This window comes from Canis lupus, chromosome 13, assembly GCF_003254725.2.
Source record: "Canis lupus dingo isolate Sandy chromosome 13, ASM325472v2, whole genome shotgun sequence".
NCBI classification, from domain to species: Eukaryota; Metazoa; Chordata; class Mammalia; order Carnivora; family Canidae; genus Canis; species Canis lupus.
In genome coordinates this window covers 429,887-440,103 of record NC_064255.1, presented here as the reverse complement: position 1 = coordinate 440,103, position 10,217 = coordinate 429,887, and the positions used below count along the sequence as shown (strand labels likewise).

Here is a 10,217-nt window from a genome sequence, read left to right as displayed (position 1 = left end):
CCCTCCACCTCTTGCCCCGCCCCTTCCGCTTGCGGCTTGCTTCCGGTGCCGCGCTCCCGGCTCTGCAGGGAAGAGCTCTGCATTGTGGGAGCTCTTTCCTTTCTCCCTCCCGGCCATCTTGGCGGTTGCTGTCGGTGAGTGGGCTCCGCGGGCCGAGGTCTGGGCAGCGCCGGGAGCCCGACGACCTGCCCTCTGGCGCGCCTATCCCAAACTTTCCGCCCTGTCCTCTGTACGTTCTAGGTTGGGGCCGTCCCGCATCTAAGGCAGGAAGATGGTGGCCGCGAAGAAGACGGTGAGTGAGACGGGGCCGAGGCCGGAAGCCGATTCACGTGGAGGGCCGAGTCTCGGCCCGGGCAGACGGCCTGAGCACACCGGGCAGACAGCATGCACCCTGGCCTGAGGGGCCGGGAGGAGCCGAGGGGGCCTTAGTGACGTAGGGCCCTGGACTAAGGAGGTGTATTAAAGGGTTCGACGCCCAGAAATCTGGATGCTGTTTTGAGATGGTTAAAAACAAGACCTTCAGGTCCGTGTTAAATGTTTGCTTTGTAGAAAAAGTCGCTGGAGTCGATCAACTCTAGGCTCCAACTGGTTATGAAAAGTGGAAAGTACGTGCTGGGGTACAAGCAGACCCTGAAAATGATCAGACACGGCAAAGCGAAACTGGTCATCCTGGCCAACAACTGCCCGGCTCTGAGGTAATGGAGGGAACCTGGCTGACACGTGTGTCCCCACTGCATGTTCACCCAGGAGTGTGGATTTGAGCCATTTGGGTTGTACCCACTCGGTTTTATGTAAAATCAGTTTTAGAAGCGAACGCTTGCAGAAGAATTTATGGTTTCTTCTTCTATGTTTGGGGCTGACACCCACCACCCACCCCCGTCTCCCCAATCGTGCTCTCATCCTGTAAGTTTATCTTTGGGAGAAATGTGTGGCAGAGGGGTATGAACCACAGAACGTCAAAGTTTGAAGCAAGCACGGACACTTGTTTTTCCATGTGTTTTGAGTCCTGCATTTTTGGTCTTTAAAAGTGTTTCGTTTTTCAAACTTGTCATAGAAAAGTTCGAGCTTGCTGTGGAGCTGCAGGTTCCAAGTGGGCCAAGGTTTTGCTTGGCTTCACCGTTTTGAAATTGAACTTAGTATGGAAAGTAAGTTAAAGACACTTGGACTATGCAGAATATAAGCCATGTGAGCAGTTCCCTACAGTACATTAAATTTTCTGTGGTGATGCATAACCTGCTCACAGGATTTTATATAGGGTGTCTGTACATCATTGGCTTCCCTAGAATGCTGTCCTCTATCCCATCCCATGGTTTGGTCTTCAAGCTTACCTTCTATGGCAGTGCTTCTCAAACATAAATGTACACACAATTACTGGTAATCTTGTTAAAAGCAGGTTTTGATTTCATGGGTTCAGGATGGGACCTGACATTATGCTTTTTGTTTTTTTTTAAAGAGTTTATTTATTCTTAAGAGGCAGAGACAGGCAGAGGGAGAAGCAGGCTCCCTGCAGAAAGCCCAGTGTGGGACTCTATCCCAGGACCCCAGGATCACGACCTGAGCCAAAGGCAGACGCTCAACCACTGAGCCACCCAGGTGCCCCAACATGCATTTTTAATAAGCATGCACACTACTGCTGGTCTGTGAATCCATACTTTGAGTAATGGCACCGTTCTGTTAGGAGTCTCTTCAAATTCGTAAAACCCTTAATGTCCACCTGCTCAGTTGACACAGAAATGCTAACTTTGTGTAAGTAATACCACTCCCCATCTAGGATTCAGAGCACCGGGAAGTAATAGAAATAGCTCATCCTTTAAAGATAACATGAGCTAGGATTCTAGAACCTCCACTTAACCATTCTTTGCCTGAGTGTCTCCATTAGTTTAAAAAAAATGGAATACATGATATTTAAGAGATTGTCATGATAATGTGAAGTATCTGGTGAGTGGTAAATGCTAAGTAAATACTTATTTTTCACATTCTACTCTTTTCCATGAGAAGAGTTATTCAGAACATACTTGCTGATTGTCCCGTTTTTAAGGGACCAAGAGAAAAGATAGTTTGTATTGCCTAATGGATCTGGTACTTTTTTAAAGAGTAATGACTGATTTAGTTACTGTTTGAAAGTTTCACCATTAAAACCAATGAGGAAAGTAGTAACATTTTATGTCAGTCACTTGGTATGATCTTTGTTTTTTGGTTTCTGAAGGAAATCTGAAATAGAATACTACGCCATGTTGGCCAAAACTGGTGTCCATCACTATAGTGGCAATAATATTGAATTGGGCACAGCATGTGGGAAATACTACAGAGTATGCACACTGGCTATCATTGATCCAGGTATGTTTTATACGTCAGAATAATTATTTTTTCATATATAATGTAATTACAGGTATTTGCTATAGCAATGTCTTCGGTTCCTAGGTTTAGATATTTAGAATTTGAATATAGCAAGGGATATCTTGTAGTTTTGTTTCACAGAGAATTGATAATGAATATCAGTACATTATAATAGGTATTGTTATAAGTTAATTTTTTTATTTTGTAATTAATTTGAAATTAAATAATTATTTTTTTATTTTGAAATTTGTTTAAGCACTTAAATAATGTAGGACCGTGGTAGGGGTGAAATTCTAAAGGCAAGGAGTAATCAGATAAAATAGAAGAAAGGAATCCAAGCCAAGAAGTGGCTGCCTAAGAACAGATAGGTAAAATTAAATTGAGAAAAAGAAATGCCTACAAATAAAGATCATGTTATATTTTGAACTTAGGAGTTTTTATTTTATTTTTAAGACTGTTTAGATTATTTATTTATTTATTTATTTATTTATTTATTTATTTATTTATTTATTTATTTTAAAGATTTATTTACTCAGAGAGAGAGAAAGGCAGAGACACAGGCAGAGGGAGAAGCAGGCTCCATGCAGGTAGCCCCGATGTGGGACTCGATCCCAGGTCTTCAGGATCACACCCCAGGCTGCAGGAGGCGCCAAACCGCTGCGCCACCGGGGCTGCCCTAGATTTTTATTTTATTTGAGAGAATGGGCACCAACAGGGTGAGGGGCAGATGGAGAAGCAGACTCCTGGCTGAACAGGGAGCCCAGTGGAGAGTTCAGTTCTGGGTCTCCAAGATCATGACCTGAGCCGAAAGCAGATGCTTAACTGACAAAGCCACTCAGGAGCCCTGAACTTATGAGTTTTTAGTTCTTAGGATACCGCGAATATTCTCGCTGTTCTGATTTTGTAATAATCAGGGCAGGCTAAACATTCGCTATATTAAGACCATGCATGTGTCCCCAGACTTAGTTCTTTCCCTGGGTCTGGTTTTATCAATGCAGGTGATAAACCAAGTCTGGTTTATATCATGTATCTTCTGTGGGAAATGCCTGTGACTTTAGGTATCTGATCATCCTTGAGAAATGACAGCAAAGCTAGTATTGCAACTTTTGGAGATAACCACTGCTAGTTTGATGATTAACAGTTGTGACTAAATGAATTGTAAAACTATTGTGTTTTATTTTTTAGGTGATTCTGATATCATTAGAAGCATGCCAGAACAGACTGGTGAAAAGTAAATCATGCAAAATTTTTCTTTAATAAAACTGGCCAGAGCTTGTTTTAAAGACACTGTGTATTCATTTCTGTTTTTTTCCATATATCTTTGTTTCTGTACACTTTCACAAGATAGGATTTGAGAGGATGAGGCAGTTGAGGTAACAAGACTTTTGGATTAAGAGCCTATGTGTCCCAGTTTCCCTTTACTTTCATGTATAGGGAGTGCAGAGTTCGTTTTCTCTGTTAGATTTTTAAAAGATTCCTGTCTTTTAAAATTGTTGATACCGTCGTCATTTCATATTTGAGTATGTTTGAGAGGCAGCAAAGAACAATACCCAGAATTTTTTTTTTAATGCCCAGAATTTAACCAGATATGCAATTTGTAATCCAGCTTAAATCTACAAATTGAAGTAGCAGAGAGGATTAAATATGTTCTCCCCTCCCAGAATTGTTTCTGTCTGAGAAAAGTTCTATTGAACTTTAATGAAGAGTTTTTCCTAAGGGTGTGTAGTGGTTGAGGGAGAAGAACTGTAGTTCGAGCCCTTTAGAAGAATCCCAGATCTTCAATAAGTGCTCAATCCATAGTTGCCCAAAGTTTGTTTTATTCCATTTTACTCCTAGAAGATAATTGTGAAGTGTGTTTGGTGTTCAGATTTTTGGAGAACTACATACTGTATCTCCCAATTATGTATGATTGAACTTTTTCCCCACAACTGTTACTTCCTTTGGAACATTTTCAGGAGTTCTTTGGGGAAAAGTACTGATTTAGGTATATCCTGATTTACAGAATCTAATGTTGGTAGAGTATACTTAGTCTGTGTTGTGCTCTCAGGCTGCAACTGTGTCAGAAATACCCATGTCTTTTGGACTTGATCTTATCCAACCCTTATAAGCACTTTTGGGTAGTAGATGAATGATCAGAGAGGAGGTTGCCCATCAGTACGCTATATGGAATGTCTGTGCAGTATTTACTGAACTTCAAGACTACTTTTGGAACAAGCATGGGGTGTCAAATTCCCAATTCCATAGGTGAGAGAACGGGTTTCTTTCAAGCTAACATTGCATAATTTTAGTTTTTGTCTGAAGTTAATCTGAGGTTATAGATAAAATTTGAAGAGTAGCTGTTAGCGACTAGATTTCTTACTGGTTCAGTTACTCAGCATTTCTAAATTTGGGAGTACTACTGACATGTTTCCATGGGACAGTTTTTTGTCTTGGACTGGATATTACAGGATATTTCTCATGGTTTTCCATGTTGTGATGATACCTCCAAATGTTACCCCACTTTTTAATTTTTTTTTAATTTTTATTTTTTTAATAATTTATTTTTTTATTGGTGTTCAGTTTGCCAACATACAGAATAACACCCAGTGCTCATCCCGTCAAGTGCCTGCCACCCAGGCACCCAGTCACCCCCAGCCCTCCTCCCCTCCCCCCCCTAGTTCGTTTCCCAGAGTTAGGAGTATCTCATGTTCTGTTTACCTTTCTGATATTTCCTACCCATTTCTTCCTTCCCCTCTATCCCCTTTCACTATTTATATTCCCCAAATGAATGAGACCATATGTTTGTCCTTCTCCGATTGACTTTTCACTCAACATAATACCCTCCAGTTCCATCCACGTTGAAGTAAATGGTGGTCACCCCACTTTTTTAAAGTAGCATCTCCTGGTTAAGAGCTACAGAGTTATGAAAATCTGTAAATGTTCTCAAGTGCTCATATTTTCATATCCAGACTGGTGTGCCCAATGTGGCTTTTTTTTTTTTTTTTTAAGATTATTGATTCATTCATGAGAGACAGGCAGAGACCCGCAGAGGGAGAAGCAGGCTCCATGCAGGGAGCCCAATGTGGGACTCCATCCCAGAACTCCAGGATCATGCCCTGAGCCGAAGGCAGACCAGACCTGCTTAACCACTGAGCCACCCAGGCATTCCGCCAATGTGGTTTAAAATGTTTGAAATCTGTCCTTGAATTACTTGGTCACATCACACTACTGATGATATTAGTCTGTTCCATAGTTGCTAGAAATATTTGTCTTTGGGTTAAGGACATTATGTGCTTATTTTGTACTTGATAAGTTTTGCCTTTCAAATGGAGTTTTCAGTGGTTTGGGTTATTGGGATTGGTTTGACTCCAGGTTGACTAGTTATAATTTAATTTCTTGGGATCCCTGGGTGGTGCAGCGGTTTAGCGCCTGCCTTTGGCCCAGGGCGCGATCCTGGAGACCCGGGATCGAATCCCACATCGGGCTCCCGGTGCATGGAGCCTGCATCTCCCTCTGCCTATGTCTCTGCCTCTCTCTCTCTCTCTCTCTCTGTGACTATCATAAATAAATTAAAAAAAAAAAAAAAAAAACTTAAAAAAAAATTTCTTAAGGGGTGGTCCCTGAACAATACAATATTGCAGTTCTCATTTCTTTGTAATGGTTCTGATTCAGGACTTCTTCCTGCAGGCATTTTGGAATGATGGCTTATAGGAAATAATTTGTGATTTCTGGGGGCTTCATTGTAGTTTTAATATGCTATAAGTTCATTCAGTTTTTGCCTTTTCTTTACATGTGCTTATTTGTTTTTAAAGGTTTTATTATTTATTCAAGAGAGACAAAGATGTAGGCAAAGAGAGAATCAGGCTCCCTGCAGGGGAGCCTGATGCGGGACTCAATCCTAGGACCCCGGAATCATGACCTGAGCCAAAGGCAGATGCTCAACCACTGAGCCACCCAGGTGCCCTATATGTGCTTTTTGTGTACTCCCCATTCTTCAAGAAAGGCATTTAGATTTTAAAGTTCAGAGAAAAGGAGTTTAAAGCTAGTAGACGGGGGGTTGGGGTGACTGGGTGACGGGCACTGAGGAGGGCACTTGATGGGATGAGCACTGGGTGTTATGCTGTATGTTGGTAAATCGAACTCCAATAAAAAATATATACAAAAAAAATAAAGCTAGTAGATGGGAAACCTCTCACTCATTCTGGCTTGGGACAGCTGTGATGAAGTGCCATTAAAATGCTGCCAGAATTAGAGAAAATAACCACTGGCCAGGAAGATGTGGGAAGGTCTGAGTTGGTATTTTTAAATGTTATTTTTCTGATTATAATCAAAGTAATGTGTTTGGCTGGGAAGCTCTAATATGCATGGGATTGCAGGGAATTCCAGCCAGTTGGATTTATTCCATACTCGAGTACTGAGCTACTGGTTAGGTCTAGAGATAGAAATGTCCCAAAGAAGAGGCTGATTATTGTGAAATGTATTCATTGCAATCGGTATCCTATGGTGGCAGGGGCAAAAGGTACAGAGAAAAGAAACCAAACTCTAGACTGGTCATGAATGCAATTAGTTGGGCCTTCTGAAAGATCTGCTTCGTGGAAAACAGTTCTTTGCAAATCTTATTTCCAGCTGCTCCTTAACACTTGTGCTCCCTCTATCTGCAGTGGCATCTGGCTTCTTCCTCTCCTTTTCCAGGCCTACCCCAACATCCTCTTGAGTCTAGATTGAGTGCCTCTGAGTTAACATAAGAACCTTTTTTATGGCATTAATCGCACCTGTTTCTTACTATACTAAGGTCCTAGAGAACAGACACTCAACATTTTCAACTTTATATCACTTAAGAGTTTAAACACCAGGGTGAATTATGACTTTTAGGTTTTAAGCATTTACTTAATTCTCATTAATATGCTTGTGACCTTCTAGACCAGAATTTCATCTTCATCTTGTTGATGGTAGGTCTTGAACATCCTGTACATTTACTATAATTTACTACCTCCTGTTTGCTTCAAAAGAGAATTTAGGCATGGAATCTGCCAAAGTATTTCCCTTAGATAAGGTAAGCAAAGCATTCATTCACTCAATATATATATAAATTACCATTTTTGTGTCAGATATTATGGGCTTCTGAAAAATAAAAACATAATAGCTAATAATTGAGTATTAAAAATGATACTTTACTAAGTAATGTACATGTTAACCCATTTAATCCTCTTGACAGTCCAGTGAGAGTACTATTAGTCCCATATGATAGATGAAGAAATCATGGTTTATGAAGGTCACCAAAATAAACCTGGATGTAAAACCTGAGACCTACAGATAGCAAAACAAGGAAAATGGAAAAATGTTTCAGATCATAGACTTCAAAGTATCTTGGATTAATAGGTAAATATGGATTGATTGGAGGCCTTTGTTTCCTATGAAGGCATTTTCCTCCCCAAGATGAAAGGGAAGGTGCAGTCTAGAGCCACTAGAGGGAGCTGAGATTCAACAGAAAGCAAAGGATGCTTGAGCCAAGGAGGCAATGCCTGAGCTGGGAGTCTGTCTCTGAAGGGGTGCCAACCCAAATCAGTACTTCCTAGTCAAAACCTGTTCATGATCAACTAGAGGACTCCAATACAAATACAAACTGAAAGTTTAGTACTTTGAATCACAACTTTTATATTTGGAGAGAATCAGATGATTTTCAGGTAAGATTGACACTTAGGAAATGCTCTTCCCACTCATCACTGGCTTTCGGGAGGACATTCTGATAAAAAACACTCACCTTGAAATATTTAAACATAAGCATACTGAAGGTGTTCTGTTTAAAAAGCACCATTTGGCCTCAAATACAGTAACTTCCATGGGAAGGATGTCATTTTGGGAGTCTTCATTTTTTTTTGTTTAAGATTTATTAGAGACCATTCATGGCAGTCAGGAGGGAGAATGAATCCCCAAGCAGACTTTCCCTGAGCTCGGAGCCACACAAGTTCTCATCCCAGGACCCCAAGATCCATGAACCAAGCCGAAATCAAGACCCAGACACCCAAACAAGCCACCCAGGAGCCCCTACCTTTGGCTTTTTAAAATTCATATTTGTTTTTGAGTTTTATTATGTGTACATGTATATCTAGTGCATTCCTTTTAAATATATGGTATGCCTGAGGTAGGAACCAAACAACAATTTTATCAGTTTCCTTTCGGATGATTAGGCTATTTTCATTTTGTGACTTATAAACTTGAGTAACGTTCTTGTACAGGCCTCCTATGTGTTCAAGTCCTCTAGTTAGATGCCTGTGAGTGCAGTTGCTGGAGTGCAAGTTTTGTGCATTTTCAGTTTTATTAGGTATTGACACATAATCCAAAGAGCATGCCCATTTGCATTCTCACTAGTTGTGTACAAGAACCTCATTTTCTTCATCCTTGCCAACACTAGTCAGACATACTAATTTTTGCCAAGCTGATTGTTTTAACCTGCATTTTCCTGATTGCCAGCAAGGTTCAACATTTTTTTTTTCAAATGCATACTTACCGTTGCCCATATACACACACCTTGTATGTAAAGTTAAACTAGAAATTTTACACAGAATACCATTCTCTGAAGTGAATTTTAATATTGTATTAAAAAATCAATTTGTTATACGAGTGCATATGTATTACGATTTTATGCATACATCCATATACATACATCAAGGTAAAAATCCAATACAAAAAAATAGCTTTTCTTATGGCCAGTGTTCTACAGAAGACTGCAAACAAAAATATTTTGAGTCAAATGCGATCACAACACTCGAAGATGGGACAAGGCAAAAGCAAATCATGTCCACAATATGTTAGAGTATTTTGCATAGCTTATTTGTTCTCACTTTATAATCTCATTTTTAGGATTCTGAAGGACGTGCTCTTTGTTCTATAGCAAACTAGCTATCAGTACTAGTTATGTTTTACTTTACAACTTTATAGACTTAATCACAGCTTGAGCACTGACGCTCCAAACTGCTTTCACTGTAACCCTTGATAGAATGATGTACAAGTATGTAGAACATTTCAAATCTTCATCTGTATCTCAGGCGATTTTCCAGGGCTTCCATTCTTTGTGTCATTTCTTCTAGTAAATCTCTAATTAAGGAAGAGGAATCTGAATTGCCTATTTTTATTTGCATTCAAATAAAACTTTTTGATTTAGTTATATAAAAATTTGTACTGAAAAATACAAGCCTTTGGCTTTTTCCCTTTTTGAAAAATTTTTAAACTGACTTGAAGGTTTATAGTAAGCCATTTAACATATGTTATCAAGACTATAAATCTCAGGTTAAATACTTTTTAATATCAAAGCCAAATAATTCAGTTAAAAATGTGGGTTGTTTTTTTTTTTGAGAGAGACCATGTGCGGGTAGGGGAGGAGCAGGGGTGGGGAGGTGGAGAATCCCACGCAAAATCTACCCTCAGCGCAGAGCCTGACATGGGACTCGGTCTCACAACCCTCAGATCTTGATCTGAGCCAAAATCACAGACTGGAGGTTCAACTGACTGAGCCACTCAGGCACCCCAAAACTCTAAGTCTTTCAGATTCTACTCATACTTGTGTTGCCTGTAAATTAGTTTGCCATAATGCACCTTTGGGACCCAGAAGTGATAATGTTGGGAATGTAGTGAAGAGAAGGATTCAGTCTGAGTAAGAGATGATGTCACAAGAGAAGAGAGATTAGGGACTTTAAACCCTGATCCCAGATATGGCCAAAGGGTAGCAGCCTTGAAGACTTCTGACCTATGTTCTTTTATATATAACTTCCTTAGTTTTGAGAAGTAGACCCTGCTGAGTAGCAGGGTGGGGAAAGGGAGAGGAGGGGGCATTAGAACAAGCATGTGTTTTCATGTAAGTTCCTTAATACCCTCCACCTGTCCCCTTGTTGGCAGAATGAGCC

At 40.2% G+C, this 10,217-nt stretch overlaps 2 protein-coding genes and 1 non-coding gene across 10 annotated transcripts in view; 2 read left to right on the top strand and 1 right to left on the bottom strand.

Moving 5' to 3' along the window:
- The first annotated feature begins 2 nt into the window (after positions 1-2).
- Positions 3-3,624, top strand: RPL30 (ribosomal protein L30). 2 transcript variants are annotated; one of them, XM_025450392.3, is made up of 5 exons: positions 3-134; positions 241-292; positions 550-695; positions 2,207-2,337; positions 3,523-3,624. In XM_025450392.3, exons 2-5 carry the CDS (start codon positions 272-274, stop codon positions 3,570-3,572), a joined length of 348 nt encoding a protein of 115 aa, XP_025306177.1. In that variant the 5' UTR covers positions 3-134; positions 241-271; the 3' UTR covers positions 3,573-3,624. The 2 variants fall into 2 exon arrangements, with proteins under 2 accessions (XP_025306177.1, XP_048949237.1); XM_049093280.1 differs by lacking the exon at positions 3,523-3,624 and adding an exon at positions 1,454-1,593 and having other exon boundaries at positions 27-134; positions 2,207-2,333.
- LOC112662576 (small nucleolar RNA SNORA72) lies at positions 3,213-3,344 on the top strand. The gene has a single exon (XR_003138668.1). It is a non-coding gene; the product is annotated as a small nucleolar RNA SNORA72 (small nucleolar RNA).
- A 5,257-nt stretch (positions 3,625-8,881) lies between the features above and the next one.
- MATN2 (matrilin 2) overlaps positions 8,882-10,217 on the bottom strand; it is a 146,264-nt gene continuing 144,928 nt past the window's right edge. For all 7 annotated transcript variants that reach the window (XM_025450144.3, XM_035717338.2, XM_049093278.1 and 4 more), the window contains one exon: positions 8,882-9,403. In XM_025450144.3, coding sequence (XP_025305929.2) covers positions 9,348-9,403 — 56 coding nt within the window. In that variant the 3' untranslated portion in view covers positions 8,882-9,347. The remainder of the gene's footprint in view (positions 9,404-10,217) is intronic.

Bases quoted from the DNA above. Each gene is read 5' to 3' on its own strand.
- RPL30 (XM_025450392.3), top strand. From the start codon at position 272: ATGGTGGCCGCGAAGAAGACG. The intron at 696-2,206 runs GTAATGGAGGGA...TGGTTTCTGAAG, and splicing joins AACAACTGCCCGGCTCTGAG to GAAATCTGAAATAGAATACT. The intron at 2,338-3,522 runs GTATGTTTTATA...TTTATTTTTTAG, and splicing joins ACTGGCTATCATTGATCCAG to GTGATTCTGATATCATTAGA.